The sequence below is a fragment of the Grampus griseus genome (genome assembly GCF_964374135.1).
Source record: "Grampus griseus genome assembly, chromosome: 2".
NCBI classification, from domain to species: Eukaryota; Metazoa; Chordata; class Mammalia; order Artiodactyla; family Delphinidae; genus Grampus; species Grampus griseus.
The window spans coordinates 92,091,021-92,112,034 of record NC_139018.1 but is presented as its reverse complement, the minus strand read 5'-3'; the positions used below and the strand labels follow the sequence as shown (position 1 = coordinate 92,112,034).

Genomic DNA, 21,014 nt, shown 5'->3' with positions numbered 1-21,014 from the left:
ATTTCATGGCAGTCTCTTTCCTCAAGGAACAGTTAATAGGCACACTGGAAAAAAGCAACATACCAGAGTTGGGTATGTTACCTGTTGGGTGGTGGGATACAGACTCTGGGTAAAATGAGGGGTTCTGACATAGGGCAAATCAGCCTGAAGGTGAGCCTAGAAGTGGACCTGGACCTTGACAGTGAATTACCAAATCAGTATTTGTGGAGCCTCCTGTCTCCATTTCTCAGTGGTGGCCGTTCTGGGGTGTTTTCCTTTACAGTCAAGACTCCCTTTAGCCGGATAACATAAGAAAGGATCACATGCACAGGCAGCTAAAAGCTCTTCCAGTATCACTAAGAGGTAGTTTGAGATAAGTAAGTGGTCTCTGAGGTCCCTGAAGACTAAAAACCGGGTGTCCTGAGTCCCAAATGGTCCCACGCTCCTCTAGTTTAGCAGTCCAGAGGGGCCGTTAAGTCCCGCGTAAAGTGCAGAGTGGTTATGGGCACTTGCTCCTGAGAATCTCCACCTGGCCTCAGCATCCAGATCAGCCAGCTCTGGCTCGTTTACTGCCAGCTCACGCCGCCTGCGGTCACTCCGCCCACTGCCCCCCTCGGTCTCCTCCCCCTTCTTTCCCTTTTGCGCACCGCCATTTCCGCCTACGGCTTTCTCCTATTTGGGCCCTCCTCGGCTTCCGTCCCAGATGATCCCTTCGCGAGGCTGCCGCCGCCTCCTCCTCCCGAAGCTGGAGCCACCTCCTCGGCCAGTGGCGTAGCCGGACTCTGTGTCGGGGCCAGATAGATAGGGGCGGAGGTCTGGAGCCCGGTCTCGACCCGAGCGGGGGGCCATGGAGAAAGCGGCCCGAGGCGCTCACGACACCGACTAACGCGGGCCCGTTGCGGCTGCAGGCGCCATGGACCGAGCCCCCGCAGACCAGGTACGCGGGTTTGGGCCGGGCTGGCCGGGCCGGGAGCTGGGGGTCGCTGCTTCCTCCCGGGCGGGCCCTGGTCTCCGAGCGTGGGCCCGAACGGCCGAAGCCTTCGGGTTTTTGCTGGCGCAGACCTCCTTTCCCCGGGAGCCTGGCGGCGCCCCACTCTCCTGCATTGTTCCAGCTGCTGTCTCGAGCTTGGGGGCTTTTCCAGCCCCGTTCCCCCCGGGCTGGGGACTCGCTTTTGCTCTTCCTCCTTGGCTTGGTGAAAGGGGCCAGAAGACTCCCAAGTTGTCCGTGCTCTCCCGAGAGAGGGTTTATAACTTCCAGAGAATACCACCTCCCCCCCTTCCCTTCCCTTCAGTTCTGGAATGTGTTTTCAAGGTGGAAAGGCTTTTGAAGGTTTCTCACTTAGAAAAACTGTCAGAGAATGTGTGATAACTACAGACGAAGGCGGGGGGAGGTTTATGGGCTTTTTTAAGATCTACGTTTCCTTGAGCGAAGCGTTGTTTTTGCAGTGGTTTTAGGGAGGTCTTCCCTTTTAGATATGAAATACTACGGTTTCCCTTTGCCCTTCTAGCCAACTATTTCGCAAAAATAAGTGTTTTTAAAAAGTCGATGTTATATTTTAAAGGTGTAGGACCGAAGCGCGAATTCATTTCCGAGCCCGTTTTCATATTCACAAAGCAGTCCCATTAGTGTTTTCAGTTGCATCAAATTATTGATTATCGAAGCCAGTAGGTGCTGGGAGGCTGGGATGGTGGTAGTGTTAAAAAAATAATCTAAAATAATAGTTTTCTTCCCCCACAGAAGTTTCGGTATTTTCTATCCTGAGACCTGTGTGAAACGATTTAATTTGATGAAATCTAAGTTTACTCACTCTCCATTCCCCTCTTCAGTTGAAGGCCTTGCCCAGTGATGAACTAGGCAAATAGATGAAGGAAAAAGAGAGACTAGGGATTTGCCTAATTACTTTACAAATGGATAATTAACACCTGAATAATGAGACAAGATTTCCCAAATTCCTGTATCTGTAGCTAGTGAGAGCCAGTTCTGATTTTAAATCGGGCTCTTTTAGCAGGCAAAGAGCAGTCTCCTGGTTGTGTGTGTGTGTGTATTTTTATTTTTACAAAATCTTTATTTAAAAAAAGCTTTATGTGAATATGCCTCTGAAAACACAAATGAGTTTTATGAAACAATATGTGTATTTACCGAAGCAAAATTGATTGGGGCCCCTTGGCAAATACATACAGGCTTTCCTGTGACCCCGGGTATTTTATATACACCCTATATCCAATTTAATGAAAAACAATTTTTCAAGGTATCTATCAAAAGTGTCTGAGATTTGAAAGCCTGACAAGTGAATAGGAAATTTTCTTGATTTTTTTGTATGTGTGTCACTAATGAAAGGGTTAAACATTTTGGTCGTTCTCTGTGATGACAGAACTGTAACTAGTAATGCTGCCATATGTATACTTATGGTTCCCTTCATCCCAGAGGAAATGTAATGCACTATTTAGATGGTAACCCTTAGCATAGTTATTTGTGTGTGATTATCTTAACAGCAAGTGCTATGAGCAAATTATTTAGAGAGCCTCTTCATCTTTCATCCTGTATCTTTCCAAAGTCCACAACCTATTAAAATCTTGTAGAAATTTAAGGTTCAGAGAAAAATCATAAATGTAGGTTTTCCGTTGAAGAGTTTTTCTTTTTTTTTCCCTCCAATACCTCTTGCCTCTTCCCTTAGCCTAACCTTAAATGAGAGAATAATTTGAATCAATCCCCCTTTCCCCCCACATGCTCACAGGAAGCTGAGACCCCAGGAAGTGATGCCTGGTTCGTGCTGTAGGCAGTTAATTCAGGGATCCATGGATGACCTGGAAGGAGTCTTCTTCGTTTTAATTAGCACTTTTCTGGGGCAAGACTCCATTATTTTCATCATATGCTCATATTCATCATTGAAAAAAGGCACAGAATCATTCATTTCATGATAGATTAGGGGCTAGAACTGAGATTTGTCCACTTTGTGGGTGGAGTTCTTGATTATTTTCACTATACCACTGAGTAATGCCATGGCTTTTCCAAGTTATTTGGAATGTACTTTTATATTTTTAATAACGAAGTGAATTTAATAGGTAAATTCATTAAAAACAGATGCCATATGTGCTGAATTCCCATTTTTTCTCACAAAACATTTTTTTTTTCATTTTAAACAATTGTTGGTTTATATTTAGAATTTCTGGGAATGTCTACAGCATTAAAACTTATTATATTGTAGTGGTTAGCAATTCACAGAAGTTTGATTTTTAAAAAATAGTACTAATACACACTTTCTGCATTTTGTCTTAATCTAAGCAAAATCCTTGTAGTATTGCACAAGTGTAACTTAAGAAAAAACTCGGCATGTTTTGCCTGAAGGCATTCATGTTGCTGTTGTTGAATTACCCCTTTTTAAAAAAAAATATAAAATCTTTGTATAAAAGGATAAATTGTGTGTGCGTTGATCGAGATTTTAAAAAATAAGTTACTGGGAATACATGCTAGCTGATAGTCTTAATTGTAGTAATGACTATTTGAAAGAATGTTATAACCAGAAGGGAGTCTCAGGAGTATTCTCTTTTACCAAGACTATATTAAATCAAAACAAGTAGCTTAATTTTAATTGCCAGAGTTAGTTCTAAGAACTACTTGGTATTGTGCCTTTTTGTTGTTTTTGTTCTTAAGGGAAAAAAAGCTGGTATAAAGGGATGTGAAGCATAAATCATGGAGTTCGTTTTGTTTATAAAGTCTTAGTGTTTCTATTTTTAGTAAATTTAGGACAGTGTTTTGAGATTTTTTTTTTTAATAAACAATAACCTTAGAAGTAACAGAACACTTCAGGTTTACTATCTCATTTGTATTATCAAATAATTTAAACATTGGCTTGATATTTAGTACATTAACGTTAGATAAGTTCTTTTAAAATAATTTACAAAATTATTGATCACTGATGTCTTTAATTCTTAGAAAAGCAAATGTGTAATAAATGCATATGGCTTCATGCAAAGTGCTGATTACCAATAAAGATATAAAATTATTCGGTTTATAATTTTTTTCTTTAAATAATTTATAAACTTCAAATAATATCAGCACTGCAAACTAAATATATTCTAGATAAGTTACTCTAAAATGTTTATTATTCAGCAGTACTTACAGTTAGCTTTTATAGATCTAAGTAAATGATTGTCTTAACAAATTTTAAAAATAATATTTTTGTAATTAAAAAGAAGGTAAATAATGCTCATTTACTGAAAATACCATTTGGAAATTTTAAAAGGCATTTTTCCCTAAGCTTTTAAGTCAAAGAGGAAATATAAAGTAGAATTTTAGATTTTTGAAAAAGTAATAAAATATTACACATGACAATGTATGGGATGTGGCTGAAGCTTACTCTGAGGCAAATGCATAGTCATAAATGTTTTCATTATTCAACATTTTAAAAGGAAATTAAAAATTAAGCATCCAAGGCAAGAAGTTTGGGGGTAAACCCTTCAAAGAAAGAGAGTAAAAAAAAGGAAAAGCAGGAATTAATTAATTAGATATTCCAAAAACTAGTATTAAATTTAGAAAGTTGGATGTTAGAAAAGTACCACCAGACTTTAACAGGATTAAATGTGGTCTATTTTAAAAAAAGGGGGAAAATGTATGGATAGGAAAGCAAATGGTCAGAGTCTAAGGTAAACGGTTTTTTTGTTTTTTCACTATTTTCTAAAGTCTTGGCAGAACTCATATGTATAACTACTGTGATTTGTTTTGGCAAGTGGTTTACTTTCAGTATAAAACATTCCAACCAGAAAACAATAAAGCCAGCAGGTATCTCTGAAGCATTTTTTTCCTTCAGAAGACATTTTATCTTTGGCCATGATATGTAAAATAATGTTTGATATATCATATTTACCTTAACATAGGAAGAATGTGGAGGGTTTCCATGGTCATATTTTTTCTCTAGGTGTGTAGTACATACTGACATTTCACTGTGGGAGCGTGCCGTATTATGTTCTACTTCAGTTTTGATTTCAAGTGAGTGTCTTTTTTCTGTTGCTTAATTTGGGAAAATTATTCGCACTCTTCTGAATGTTCTGTCTCAGAGGAGTTTAGTATGCATTTTCTGTTGATGTGTGCTTTGTAGTAATGTTTGCTCATTTTCCCTAAACCAGCCTCGTGTGGTTCTCTCTTCAGAACATGAACTCAATGCATGTTTGTTGAATTATATATAGGCTCTCAGTGATCTGAATGCGTTTGTTCAATAAACTTTTAAATAAGGTTTTTATAGTTTTTTGTTCTGATAAATTCTTGGGTTTTCTAGATTATTCACATCAAAGAAATTTTATTGATGTTTGTTTTACTATATGCAGAATTTTAAATGAATGTGAAACAGCTTGTTTTGTTTTTTCAAATACAGGTTTCTGGGATTATGATTTTTCATTAATTTGGAAAATTCTGAAATAATTTCTGAAAGAGAAAGATAATTTTATTGTGTAGTTTTTTTTTTAACAAAGAGAAGTACAGGAATAGATTTTGTTCTGTGTTTAGACTTCTTTCATATTTATATTTTATTTAAGGAGACAAAAATTTGCTATAAAATTTTTGATTTCTAAAAACCAGATCATGGCAAAAGTAGAGAGACTAAACAGAAATTCAGACTGAGGCATATCATTGTATGAAGTAACTAGTCTAATTTTTCCATAACATTTTGTTGTCCACTATGTTAAAACATTTTTTCCTTTGATCTCTATGCTAATATAATTGAAATATTGCCAGAATTTGTTGCTTGCTTAACATATTGTCTCTATGGGCTTTATTATATGGAATTTAAAAAATAGTTTGGGATCTTTACATTACTTTTCAGGCCTGAGAACAACTGAGGCTGCATTTTGATATATGACACTGAAGGCCCCAAAGTCACAATAAACAACTTATAAAACCATACGGAGTTGTAACTATAGGAGAAAGTTTGCCAGTCTGTTCCTACTAGTGACATCTTCTGATGTGCAGCTGTTGACTACAGCAGCTTCTCTTTTTTGCTAAAAACAAAGGATCGTTTCAGTGTTTGTGAGTTTTATTGTTGAATGCCAATATCTAGAATTGCACTTAGAATAGAAACCAATACAGACTTTAATTTTTAAGGACATATACTGTGTATATGTGCAGATATTAGTTATAAATTATGCATGACACTTTGAATAGTGGGTTGCCTAAATTCATAAAACATATAGAGTACAAATGAGACTAGGCATAAAAAATTTGTGGCACTGTCTCCCCTCCCCTCCGCGCCACCTGGCTTGCGGGATCTTTGTTCCCTGACCAGGGATGGAACCTGTGCCCCCTGCAGTGGAAGTGGAGTCCTAACCATTGGACTGCCAGGGAATTCCCTGCACCTTTTGACTTGAGCAAGAATTTGAATTTGTTGTTACCAGAGTAATTTATGAGTTGGTATTACTTGGGGGGATCAGGAAAAGTTATTTTTAAATTATTTCTTTATATTAGTATTATTCCTTTTTTTCATATTGGACTGAGAATTTAATATAACTGCATACCTTGCATTAAAAAAAAATCCTGGTGTCTTCTAGTCCAGATTTATAAAACTATTCAGGTTCTCATATGTTCAAAGGTTGATATTTTATACCTTATGTAAATAAGTTTTGAATCATGTTGACTATCACAGTGACAATCACTGACTTACACTGTTAACATTTGTTTTTGCCTCTTGTGTTGAAATTCAAGAAACCAACTCCAGTTCACAGATATTTGTGAGTTCAATGACATTATCAACTTCAGATTTGGTTAGTAGTACAGAAGTAGGCTTCAAAGTTAAATCAGGTGGGGAGGAAGGATATTGAATTGATACTGCTATATAGTTCAGATTTCTTCCCCCAGACACATATTACTGAATATTTACAGTGGACTCTTTGGAGAACAGTTTTTCTGAAAAAGGCTTTATATTTAGCATATCAAGTCTTTTCTTTAGATTTTCTTGGATTTGCTACTGATTACTTTTGTGAGAAACATGCATGAAATTTATTCTGAGAAATATGCCTTGATGGGAGTTTCTACTGAATGCCACTCTGGTGGGGAAAAAGTTCTGGTTAGGGCTATTGCTTTCAGGTAGTTGATTTGAGTTGTTGAAAAATTGGATTGCATTCCACTTACTGGTTTTGCTAAGAAGTGTTTAATATCTTTTTAGATTGTAATGTTTGTGGTTTTTAACATTCTGCTTTTACAGAATGTGCCTATAGATTATTTCTTTGTATAATTAAATTTTAAAAATTTGTTGTTAAATATAACAAATATAGAAAGAAAACTGCATAAAACCAGTGTACAGCTAAATGAATTATTGGATGAATACCTCGTATCACCCAAGTTAGGATATAGAACTTTGCCAGGTACCCCAGAAACCGTACAGGTGCCTCTTCCCAATCACAGCTTCCTCTTTCCTAAGAGTAATTCCTATCCTAATTTTCATGGCTCTTATTTACTTTTCTTTATAGTTTTGTCACCAACTTCTGCATCCTTAGTATTGTAGTTTATTATGTCTGTTAAACCTCTATAGATTTATAAGGAGAGATACAAAATAAACTAAAATGGAGTACGTAGACTGGATTACTTTAGTTTACTCGGCTTGTCTTCTGGGAAGCTGAAGTACTCATTTTTTCCCCAGTTTAACTGTGAGGCAAAAGTTTTTCTCCCTTATTTTTTTTTTCATTTATTGTAGACATTTTCCTTCCTTTTAATTTAACCATACTAATCTAATTTCCTGAAATGGACAGAAATAGACTATTTTTTAGACTATTCAAACAAATATAAAGTATCCTTCAGAACTCTGTTGAGTAATTTTTTTTCCCCTAACAAAATTAGTTAAAAACACATTGTTTTGTCTGAAGAGCTAGTTTGTTTTTTTTACTACCAGCTTTATTTTTGGACTGTGAGGTACAATTTCCTTGTATTCTTGATTGTTTTAACAGCTTTGGTTATGTAAGGAATGACTTCATTGAAATCTAGTAACCTTTGATAACTTTTCTCCTATTTGATGGCTTTGTTTAAATAACGTAATCATATTTAATTATTTTAATTTGACCTTGCTATTCCTTTGAATATCTTGTGACATTAGAGACCTAATTACTGTTTGTAAAGACTGTCTCTTTTATTGTTAAATTGTGAATTTGTATTATTTAAATTTTTGTTCGTTTGTTAGTAATGTGTTTCACTTTCTCTTTGAAGAATGTCAAGCTGTCAGCTGAGGTAGAACCATTTATTCCCCAGAAGAAGAATCCTGATACATTTATGATCCCTATGGCACTCCCAAATGATAACGGCAGTGTTTCTGGTGTAGAACCAACTCCAATTCCCAGCTACCTGATTACTTGTTATCCATTTGTTCAGGAAAACCAGTCCAATAGGTAATTTGTTTACTATTATTTTCTTTTGGTGGGGGAAGAAAGGGGTAGGAAAATATAGAAGTTGGCAAAGGATACTTCTTAATTTTTTCTTTTGTAACTTTTAAACATTAACCATTTCTCTGTTTTCTAAGAGGAGTAAATAAAACCAAATGATGTAAAAATTTAAAAATTGTTAACATGGATTATTGTTATTTTCTCATTCTTTCTAAGAGAAAATGGAGTTCTTTGTATGTGTCTCCTATGAGAAGTCATTGAAATTTGTTTGAAATAAATTGACTCAAAGGGAGAAATGAATTATTCAGAAAGAGGGGTGAACAAAAATCCTTTTTTGAGGATAGGCATCTAATCATAATTGCCAAGACAGTCTGGCATAAGAAGAATATATCAAGGGGTAGCCCTTAACTTTGAAGCTTTTGTGTCTAGGTAGCATATATGTGTTTAGACTCTGATTGTAGTTTAAATTTAGCTTCTGTGCTGTAGTCACAGGGTGATGTAGCAAAATGCTTACAGTTTAGATAATGTGTGACCTAGTGTTTAGGGTGTACCTTGTGATAGTCATGATAGCCTTTCTAACCCTGCTTAGACTGTCTGAATGATTAGCATTTCATTGGTGTCGTTCATTTTATTGCTGTATAAAAGTACTTTCAGCCTCTTTCAAGTTATATCACACAAAAAATTGTACTTCTCCAGCACTCTGGGATAAATGGATGAGGGGACTAGACTCTAGCCTTTGCCCAGCCACCCCTGAGGGCTAAGGCAATCAATATTTCTACACGTCTATAACCATTGTGGCACACTAGTGTGCCCAGGCACATTCTTTGAGAAATTCTGGTTGTATGAGATAACGGATCACTAAATTACTGTCTCAGATATTAAATATTCAAGTTAATAGTCTAAAACTCTTAATAGTTTTGGGCATTAGGCAAACAGTAGAAGCTAAAGGAGTCTTCTCAATTGAGTCAAGTTAACATTATATTAAAAACCTTTGACCTGTATTGGATTATGTTTGAAGTGATTTGTAAACTAGATTAAAAATACTATTCTGTATTTGACAAAGTGGCCAAGTGTACAGTATGATAAATTTAATTTTTCTTACCTTACCAAATAATCTTTGAGAATTCATGAGTAAGCCAGCCATCAGATTATTTGAAAATATTTTTAGAATTGTGGCAGGGAGTATTTTTCCCTTTTGCTTTGTCATGGAATAGTGAGGAAAAGCTCTGTACTCCAGCCCCCTATGACCCCTCATTTGTCAACAGCAACTGTCTGCAAGGAGAATTGCTGAGACAGGAAGGACTGGTGCTTTATAGGAAGGGATTGCACTAGGAGAACTCTAATGCTGGAGATAGATGGTAGTGAACAAGCTTGCCTTTTTCTTCTCTTCTTTCCCTTGGACCTGGTGCCTGCTTCCATTGCCAAGGAGGGGAGCCAGGGAAAGAGCTGGACTTGGCCAGGTGGTTAGGGGAGTATGGTAGAGGAGTAGGAGGCTGTGGGCCTGAGCTAAAGAATGGGAGGTGGAAGAATCAAACACCCGTTGTAAAGATCACCTTACACAATGATCACCTTACCCTGCTTTTTGCAGAAGACTGTCACAGTTGTTACCATTGGATGGGAACTTTGGACTGCCTTTAGTGGCAGATTCAGCAACTAGGTGTTTTAACTTTTAAGCAGAAATACCTTGAGGAGGTTGAGGGGAGAGTTACAAATGAGAAAGGTCCGTACCAAAATTTTTAAATTTTGGAATGCAGTAAGCTATCAGGTTGAATTCCTTTTTACTGTCAATTAAATTGTTATTACATGTACATAAAAATCTCTAGTTATAGCAAGGAAATTTATAAAACGGTAATTTTATCTCTTTCATAATTACTATGAGGCTACTATTTTGTACTGTTTTTTCTTTTATTAAAACACGTTGAGATTTTGTTTTAGCATTACTTTTAGACATACATGTCAATAGATTTTTTTCTTTTTTGATTTGATTTTACAGACAGTTTCCATTATATAACAATGATATACGATGGCAACAGCCTAATCCAAACCCTGCTGGACCATACCTTGCTTACCCCATTATATCTGCTCAGCCACCTGTTTCTACAGAGTATACATATTATCAGCTGATGCCAGCACCATGTGCCCAAGTTATGGGTTTCTATCATCCTTTTCCTGCACCTTACTCCAACACTTTTCAGGCTGCAAATACTGTCAATACTATAACTGCAGAATGCACTGAGCGTCCAAATCAGCTTGGACAGGTCTTCCCGTTATCTGGTCATCGAAACAGAAACAGTAATAGAGGACCAGTGGTACCAAAAGTAAGTGACTGAATTTGATTGGCTTTTGTGTTTGATATTTCTCTTGTTAGTAATAGTATAAGTAATTTGCTACTTGTATTGATTAGCCTTTAATCCTGAATTTACCTTTTAGAAAACAGTCAATGGTGTTAGCATTTATAAAATAATCTTTTTTCCATTAGTTTTGGTCCTCATTCTTAAATGGTGATATGATTTACAGTCATCTTCCACTTCCTTCAGAGAGTTTACATAAGCATAATGCACAGATATTTCCAAAGTATTTTAATTTAGTGATAAAAATTGCATAGTGACACCAGTTTTAATAAGTGATTAGTTTGGGTCCTTTGCTAGCAGTGTTGAGTGGCTAATGCACATCAAGACATTTCAGTCTTCAGAAATAAGCAGGAGATATTATGGAAAAGAACATTTGTCTCTTCAACTTCATTGTTTCTGTTCTGTCAATTTTTAGTGGGAATAGCACTTTGTTATTCAAGGGATGCTTTATTATGTGAATACAAGGTCTCCCAGGGCTAAAGAAAATTAAAGATAAATGTGGGAAATGACCTTTTGTCAGCACCAGCCTTTGACTAAATTAAAAAAAAAAGACACAAAGGCCTTGAAATCACAGGAGGATTAATCTAGGTGACTGTTTTTTAACTAAAAGGTTACTTTTCTATTGAGGCCATGATATCAAAGCACATAAGAAGAAAAACCATGTTTCTTTTCAGCACTTTTGAGCTAATAGAAGGCAGAGGGATTAGATGCATTTTATGACTGTTTTTGTCAAGGAGTTGATGCTTTCCTAGATTCCATTAGCCTAGCCTCTTTGGTGAAAAGTCTTTGCTATCTTCTGGCATACTTTTAACAGATTAAAATACAAACAAGCATTAGAAGTTGCTTTGAAAAGCATTTTAGTCTTTGTTCATGGAAACATTCTGGATCAAGGGAAATCCTTTTGGGACCTCTGAGAATGAAAAGAAGACAATAGTATATAACTTTCAGAGTTTGAAGTAACATGATTTCTCAGAGTGCATTTCCAGCACTTGAATCTAAGAAGTTAAATTTGGAATTGTATAAATTACTATTAAGTGATGAATACCCATATTTTTAAAAATGAAGGAAAGGATCAGCTTTTTAATATTTTCTTTTTAAACTCTCAAGCAGAAATTTCTTTTATAATTCATTGCTAAAATTTCTCTTTTGGATAAGTTACCATCCTTTTTATTACCCTTTTAAATAAAAATTTGCAACCCCTAATTTGACATGATTATACTCTTATTGTTTATTAGATATTGATTGAGAAAACTAAAAATGCAAATGACAAAATGAATTTATATTTTATTATAGTAATATTAATGGTTATTTGAAAGTAGTATATAAATGTGTGTATAATACATTATTTACCCTGTTATCATTGGCTGCAGATAATTTCATGAAATCCTAACACAGTAACCCTGTTTCCTCATGGGTTGGGAGTCACTAATTTGTAGCCTACATTTAAGTATCTTTTATAAAGGATGTGTATTTTATAATGTTTAGTACATTGAATAAGATCTTAAGTTTTGTTTTTTTTTTTTACTTCAATCAGCAACAGCTTTTACAACAGCACATAAAAAGCAAAAGGCCACTGGTGAAAAATGTAGCGACTCAGAAAGAGACAAATGCAGCAGGTCCTGATAACCGATCAAAAATTGTGCTACTGGTAGACGCTTCACAACAAACTGGTAAGGCAAGATTTCTTACATATATACGTTATAGGTTTAAAAAAAAATTATTTTATTGAGGGAATTCCCTGGTGGTCCAGTGGTTAGGGTTCCACGCTTCCACTTCAGGGGGCATGGGTTTGATCCCTGGTTGGGGATCCCGCATGCTACATGGCAAGGCCAAAAAAAAAAAAAAATTATTTTATTGAAGTATAGTTGATTTACAATGTTGTGTTAATTTCTGCTGTGCAGCAAAGTGATTCAGTTATATATACATATACATCCTTTTTTGTTTTCTTTTCCATTATGGTTTATCACAGGATACTGAATATAGTTTCTTGTGCTGTACAGTAGGACCTTGTTGTTTATCCATTCTATATATAATAGCTTGCATCTGCTAATCCCAAACTCTCCCCATCCATCCCTCCTGCATCCCCCTTTCCCCTTGGTAACCACAAGTCTGTTCTCTGTGTCTGTATACATCACTGATTTTCATCTGTTGTCATGCATTGACTTTATAATTGTGGACTCTACCACTTTTTTTTTTTGTATTTCGGCCATGCTGCAAAGCAAGCAGGATGGTTCCCCCACCAGGGATCGAACCCGGGCCTCCACAGTGAAAGCTCCAAATCCTAACCAGTAGGCCACAAGGGAACTCCATGGACTCTGCCACTTCTTAGGATTCTAGGCTTTCATCCGTTTATCCTGCCACTTTGTGAAATTCTCACAGTCCATGTCCTTAATGTTCTTTCAACTTGCATGCTGGCTTATATACAATTTTGGGCAGGATTTGATGTTTCCTTATCCCCTTATAGTAGTGGAGCAGTTCAGAAGTCAGAGATGGAATTTTGTAGATATTATAGAAATTTGAGGGACTCATTTTGGTAGAAATCAGAATTGTACGTGTTTTATAACTAGATTAAAATCCTTTTTAGAACATCCTAACATCCTATAATATCTTTATAGAAGAAGTTTTCTGCACCGTATTTTAGTGTAGATCTGAACCACATGTATGAGTGATACCTATATATATCCTCAAATAAGTAAATATTTTGGACTAGTTGGATATCATTTTGTCAAAAGTGTTTTAGAGGACTGTATAAGCATTAAATTAAAAAGCTTTACCCTGGTAATAGATAGGAATTAATAAATAGTCTTAAAATATTCTTGCTATTTTCCAGTTTATATTGTGAAATTTCATTTTGTATCTCAGGTCTCAGCCTAATAGCTGTAGAGTAGATGGCCGTCTTCTACTCTACACCCATTGTGATTAAGGAAATCCTTATTAATGATCCAAGGCTAGGAATTAGATCTGTTCAAAGGCGTATTTGCTTTTTACCCCCTATAGTTTTCACAGAAATGCTGTCTGGCTTAAAATGAATTAGGTGGCACATACATTCTTTCATTTGGACTGTACCTTTTCTGTTGGACGTCTATTCAGTTTCCTTTTACAATTGCTTAGGTCTGTTGGGGCAAGAAAGGATTTGGGAATCAGTTAAAAAACAATCTTGCTGATAGTGCAGTCATTGTGTGATTTGTAGGGCATAAAGCGATGAGATTAACAGACTGACAAATGGTTGGAGTGGCTATGGAAAAGAGTCACAAGGTAATATATGACAAAATTTTCTATGTTTTGGTTGTTCCTAGACATAGTGACCCATTTCTACATGCTTTGAACCCTGGAACTGCTGTAAAAATTTACCCTAACATCTTTGGTTTGCTCATTAAGTGTCCACAAAGACAGCCTTCTGAAGCACAAGAATTAGAAAGTGAAAAGATGAAGATATAATTTGAGTAGAAGATTATACCTTCTATCAGTATTCTTATTCTTTAGTTTGTTTTTAAGTTATCAGGATTAATTGGTATCAACTATAGGTAGAATGAAAATTTTAAAGGAATTTGTAACAATTTTTTACTCTTGAACACAAGCTCATATTATTTAAGAGTTTCGTAACATGGCTAGATATAAGATAATATACAAAAATTAATTCCATTTCAGTGTGCTGCCAACAAACAAAATTTAAGAAATGATATTATTTACAGTAGCAACAAAAATACAGTTTCTGGCATAAACCTGACGAAAGATAATAAGACATTGATGCAGAAAACTGTAACTTTATTATAGGACATTTAAAAAAATAAATAGCATGCTCATTCAGGACAATTTGATGTTGCAAATGGCATTTTTCCCCTAAGTTAGTCTATAGATTCAATGCAGTTCTAATCAAAATTCCTATGGTGGGCTTCCCTGCTGGTGCAGTGGTTAAGAATCCGCCTGCCAATGCAGGGGACACAGGTTCAAGCCCTGGTCCAGGAAGATCCCACATGCCACGGAGCAACTAAGCCCGTGTGCCACAACTACTGAGCCTGCGCTGTAGAGCCCGCGAGCCGCAACTACTGAGCCCTTGCGCCGCAACTGCTGAAGCCAGCGCGCCTAGGGCCCATGCTCTGCAATGAGAGAAGTCACCGCTGTGAGAAGCCCGTGCACTACAACGAAGAGCAGCCCCTGCTCACCACAACTAGAGAAAGCCTACACACAACAATGAAGACCCAATGCAGCCAAAAATAAAATAAATAAATTTACTAAAAAAAAAAAATTCCAGTGGGGAGTTTTTTGGAACTTGACAAACTAATTCTAAAATAAAGGAGCACTGGCCAAGACATCCCTGGAAAATAACTTTTCCTCTAGATATCAAGACCTATTAAGCCATTTTATTTTTTATAGGCTTATACAAAAATATAGTAAAACTCAGTATGTGAAAATCAAACAGGACGGAGAGCCCAGAAACACATATAAGGAAAATGACAAAGATAGCATCACAGACCCCTAACATATACATCATGCAAATCTATTCCAGATGGATTAAGGGCTTAAATGGGAAAACCACATGTAGTAGAAAATATAGCACATATCTTTATGATTGCATGGAGAGAACTATTTCTAAAATTAAGAATTTCTGTTTATCAAGCGTGAGTGAAAGAACAAGGCACAAATCTTGGAAAAGATTTTTACCATGCATGTAACTGACAAAGGATTAGTGTGAGGACATATAAAGAATTCATAGGAATCAATAAGAAAATGATCCCACCTTGTGCTCAGGGCCCCTGGAATGCAGTGCTGCCAAGGGGCTGAAACAGTTTGGTAGAGCTATAGGAATATTTGGACCCAGTTGTCCTACTCAGGTGAATGTATCCAAGTGGAATCTTCCCCTAGAAAGAAAAGGAACTGTTTGATTAAAGGTGTGTACACTGCAGCAGCACCAAAAAAAAAACCACTGAAAACTTCTCAATGTCCAGTAACGGGCAACAAGTCAAAAGAAGTCTCCAGGACATCCACTCAGTGGAATAATTTGGGGCCTTCATATATTATAATTAATGAAGAACATAATATTAAACAGTGCAACTCAAAAATTATATTGGTTCTGTATAAAAATTATATATGGAAAAAATTGTGTATGTGAAAAAAGTCTTGTGGAAAAAGGAATATTTGTGATAGGTTAGGAGATTGTAAGAGGTTTTTTAATGTCTTGTAATTACAATTTGTGAAATACAAAAATGAGAAACAGGCAACGTAGAAAAATAGGCAGAAGTCAAACAAACCAAAAGTAAAATTAACAAGTATTTTACAGAAAGGAAAATGTGAGTGGCTAAAACCATGAGAAAAGATTCTCAATCTCGTTATTAAGCAGAAAAATGCAAATTAAAACCCACAATGAGCCATCTTTTTATACCCAACAATTGGCAAAAATTATAGCCTAGAGGACAGTGTCAAGTATTTGGTGAATATGTGCATCAGTGGGTATATATATATCCTGCTGTTAGAGTGTAAACTGTTTTAACCACCTTCGAAAATGATTTGGCATTACCAAGCAAAGTTGAATATTATGTGTATCCCCTAAGGCCTAGCAGTAATAATCTTAGAGAAACTTCACGTGCACACACACACACTTATATGTCTATATAAGAATGTTTACAGCAGTATTGTTGTTAATAGCAAAACCCCAAAACAACCCAGGTGTCCCATCAGTGGTACAAAGGATAAATGCATTTTGGTATATTCATACACAGACATTTTAGATTCCAGTGACCTTAATGAATTACAGCCACATGCATCAGAATCTCAAAACCAGTCACTGTTTGGAGGAGGAGGTAGCAGCAGGGAGAAGCAAGTCATAGAAGAATATGGACAGTATGATTTCATTTTAATAAAGCTAAAACTGCAGAAGTATATGATTTATGTTTTTGGAATACAAAAATCCTTGGTAAATCTAGTTTAAAAAGTGAAGGAATGGTAAACACAATTCAGAATAGTGGCGACCTCTGAGGGAGAAAGAGAATGCAGTGGTGGAGGAGGCATGCAGTGGACTTCAAAGGATTGGTGATGTTCTATTTCTTAAAATAGGTAATGGTGGTTTGTTTTAATTATTCTGTAATATTAATTATGCAAATATTTTAGTTATACAAATATTCTCTTTTCATACTAAACACATTTTATAAACCAACTTCTCAGGAACAGCTTACCTTTTGATGATCTTTTCAAAAGTTTTCACCTGTTTTCTCTGTTTACAAAGTTAGGTATCTTTGTTTTCTTACAATTTTAATGATAACAAGAATTGATCAACTTGTCCTCGAAAAGAGTTGTCACACTTTCCTTGCCTTACAGATTTCCCATCAGACATCGCTAACAAATCTCTCTCAGAGAGCTCTGCCACGATGCTCTGGAAGGCCAAAGGCAGGAGGAGAAGAGCATCCCACCCTACTGCTGAATCCTCTAGTGAGCAGGGGGCTAGTGAAGCTGACATTGACAGTGATAGTGGCTACTGCAGTCCCAAACACAGCAACAACCAACCTGCAGCTGGGGCTTTGAGAAATCCTGATTCTAGCACCATCAGTGTATGTGGCATTACTTTGATTTCCTCATCAGTCATCTGTGTCAGTATTATCTTTGTGTCCTCTGCTAAAGCTGAAGTATCTATTTTCATGAACAATTCCTATAATAATAGGATGGTTAAAAATGTATTTTGTATGTTTTATTATTAATATAAGAATACTCATTTATGTAGAAGTATTTTTTCGAAGATTATAATAAGCATGCTTCACACTAGATGGAATTATGAAATGTTTTGCAAGGTATATGGTGTTTACTCTTAAGCGGAAAATAATTGTCTTTTTTGTTTCTATTTTTAGCATGTGGAATCATCTATATGTGCAGGTACTTACTTTCTGCATAGTGTTTTTGCTATACTTTCTTCTTTGTCCATGTCACAGCTTTGTTTTTAAGCATGAAGCTTGCTGATGCTGCAGAAAAATTAGAAATCTTCCAAGGAAATTCAAGTTAATTTGAAAGTATAGTTTTGTTGATGAAATTGAGAAAATTCCAGCTAGAGGTATTCTGAAAGATGACAACTTGTATTACTAAGAACTGGAATACCACTTAAAGTTTATGGAAAAATTTTCAGTATTACATTTATAGTAACTGAGTTTCAGTATGTGAAGTTAGGGGGCCCTTTAGGTTTTGACATCTTTATATTTTAAAATCTCATTTATTACAGGTGGTGTAAATTGGTCCAGTGTAACTTGCCAGGCAACTCAGAAAAAACCTTGGATGGAAAAAAATCAGACATTTTCTAGAGGTGGAAGGCAGGCTGAACAAAGAAATAATTCACAGGTAATTTGGATTAGGTTGGAGAAATTTGAGTAGTGTGAGATGCATTATTATAAATGGTATAGTGGTTTTGAAGGGCAGTGTCCTTAATTTTTGGTGATACATATTGTGGTGTTTAAAATAACATGATATCTGTAACTTTTAAATGGCTTAGCCAATAAAATTATTATTTAAATAATGAAACAAAATGGCAAGATGTTGAATGTAGGTGGGATGTATATTGTACCATTTTCTACTTTTCTATATTTAAGAAATATATTTGTATATTTTATAATTTTAAAAAAGAATATTCTCCAGTCCTGCTTCATCTTCTGTGACTGTTTCTTATCCATATAAAAAATTTAAAGCATTTTAATACCTCAAATACTGATTCTTTGAACTTTAGGACTGTAGCCTTGTCCACGTGTCTTTAGTTGACTATAAACACCACAAGCCATACTCGGTGCTTGTTGCAGTACCATAGTGATGGCTGCCTCTGCCATAATGTGGCCAGACGGGGCAGCTTCCTGGTCTTGGGGAGCAAGACCTAGCTGCAGTACAGCAGAGCGAGTTACATACTGCTACGAATTTCCAATAATTGTCTTCCTGTGTTGGTTGTCTGTGAAATCAGGGAGGTGTTAAATGGTCAGTATTTTTCCTTTTTAATTTTTAGATAGAGTTCCTGGATTCCTTAAATCTAGTTAAGGAATTAAAGTTACCATATGAATAGATCTGGATGAACTGAAGTGAGAGTAAGTTACTAATGGATTGAGGAAACCGAATACTTGCTGGTGTGCCTTTGCTTCCCTGAAATGAAGTACTTCAGATGTACCCTAATGTTAATTAGGCTGTCGGGAAAGCAAGTAGAATAATGCCCTCTTCCCTATGGTTATTGCAAAAATGAGTCATTGTTGTTTGTGGCAGGCTTGTGAGGCAGTCTAGCTTTATTTGATTAAAAACAAAAGAGCTAAAACAAGACTTGTTCGTATAGATTAGATAAACAAAATCTACGGAATGTTTGGTTAAGGACTGAAATTTTATATTGAAATCGTAACTGCTAGACCTGCCAAGTTTGCAGTCTCATTATTGGTACTTTTGGTATCAGTAGCCCACTAGAGAGGAAATAATACTGATACAGAAAAACGTTTTATCTCTGCCTCTAAACTGATGCAGAATGGTGAAAAAACACAGAACTTTCAATTATAGAAACGCATAAACGTTTGTTTATTTTGTCTCCCTTCATTCCAAAAGAACTGGAGCCAGATGTTGAACAATGTGTGTGTTTTCTTTTCTACTTCTGAGGCTTTGTTATACTTTTCTTAAGTGTGTAGCTTGATTTTTGATATGCAGAACCTTTTTTTTCTTTTAAGTCAAAATATTTTCCCCCTTTGCAATTTCTGATTGTTTTTAGGCTTAAAAAGTCTTTTAGAAATCTAGTAAATATTCACTTGTATTTTCTGCTTCTTTTTTACAGGGTAATGTTTTCAAACCTTTTTTATCTGAGGTTTTTTTTTGATGCATGGTACAACATAATGAGGTCTATTTTCACAGTAAACCAGTTGTCTTAACATTGTAATCCATTATTTTTTCTGATTTGTGCTGCCCTTTTAGTCATTTGCTAATTTCTTATGTCTTGAGTCCTGTTTCTGGGCTTTTTTGTTCCATTTTTCAGATTTTTGCACCTGTACCATGCTGCTTTAACTACTGTACAATGCAGTGCTTTTTAATGTTTTTACCAGTGTTTTAACATTTGAAACAGCAGATTTTTTCTATACTGTGATGTACCCTTAATTGTAAATGAGGGACAGAATGTAAAAACTTAAGTTTTTAAAAATGGCTTTATTTTGTGAATAGGTTGAAAAATAAAGTATATGAAAAAGGTTATACAATGAACAATCTCATTTTTACCGTCTCCACTTGTCGTCTTCTCTTCCCTATATCTGTGTATTTTCCCAGAGTTTTTTTTTTTAACAACTCCTAATGTTGTATGGATATATCCTTGTTAATTTCTGAAGTCCTGTCGTTGGACACTTGAATTATTTGTAAACTACTGCTGTTAATAGATGTGCTGCAGTATTAATTAGAAATCTGTGTGTATAGCAATAGAATAAATTCCTAGATAAGGTATTGCTGAGTGAAAAGATAAAGTCATTTCTGTTATTTGGTAAATAACACCAGATTGTACCATTTTGCATTCTCACCGATAATGTGGAGGGTGCTTATTTCCAAGTAGCCTCAGTAATCATGTGTTTTCAAGATTTTGGATTTGTGCCAGTGAGGGAGGAATAGTGTATTAAAGTAGTTGAGTATCTTTCCATATGTTTAAGGGCCGTTTGTACTTTTCTGTGAACTTGTCATACTCTTTGACCATGTTTTGTATCTTGATCTATTTCTCTGTTTTTGTACATTAAAAAATTTTTTTTAATTTAGAAATTTTTATTTTTCTTGGGCCGTGTGCCTTGTGGGAGTCTCGTTCCCTGACCAGGAATTGAAGACAAGCCCCCTGCAGTGGAAGTGCGAGTCCTAACCACTGGGCCGCCAGAGAATTCCCTGTGTACATTTTTAAATCAATTTGATCAAGCTCTTATCAAATTTTTTTAATTTCTGGGAGCCGGTAGTCTGTAATATGAGTTGAAAATATTTTGCTAGATTTTCATTTTTGACTTTGCTTATTATTATTGCCATATACAAGTTTCTTTTAAATAGCATTAAGAAGTTTATTTTTATAAAGGATTTTGCCTGTTTTCCTCCAATGTGTTTATGCTCTTGTGTTTTTTTTACATTTAAATCTTTATTCCATTTAGAGTTTGTCTTGGTGGGTGTTGTGAGATATGGGTCCTATTTTGTATTTTTCAAGTGGCTACCTAAATCTCCCAGCACCATCTATTGACAAGTCCATTACTTCACCTATTTGAGATAACTACCGTTATCACCTATTAAATTTCCATATATATTGAAATCTGTTTCCAGATTTTCTGTTTTGTTCCATTGGTTTTTAAACTAATCTATCAACTTAGGGAGAATGGATTGCCT

At 35.7% G+C, this 21,014-nt stretch overlaps 1 protein-coding gene across 1 annotated transcript in view; it reads left to right on the top strand.

The window, feature by feature from the left end:
- The first annotated feature begins 718 nt into the window (after positions 1-718).
- The window catches only part of SECISBP2L (SECIS binding protein 2 like), a 62,267-nt gene continuing 41,971 nt past the window's right edge, over positions 719-21,014 (top strand). The window contains exons 1-7 of the mRNA XM_082648219.1: positions 719-916; positions 8,165-8,343; positions 10,331-10,655; positions 12,223-12,358; positions 17,001-17,230; positions 17,525-17,549; positions 17,890-18,005. Coding sequence (XP_082504345.1) covers positions 893-916; positions 8,165-8,343; positions 10,331-10,655; positions 12,223-12,358; positions 17,001-17,230; positions 17,525-17,549; positions 17,890-18,005 — 1,035 coding nt within the window. The 5' untranslated portion in view covers positions 719-892. The remainder of the gene's footprint in view (positions 917-8,164; positions 8,344-10,330; positions 10,656-12,222; positions 12,359-17,000; positions 17,231-17,524; positions 17,550-17,889; positions 18,006-21,014) is intronic.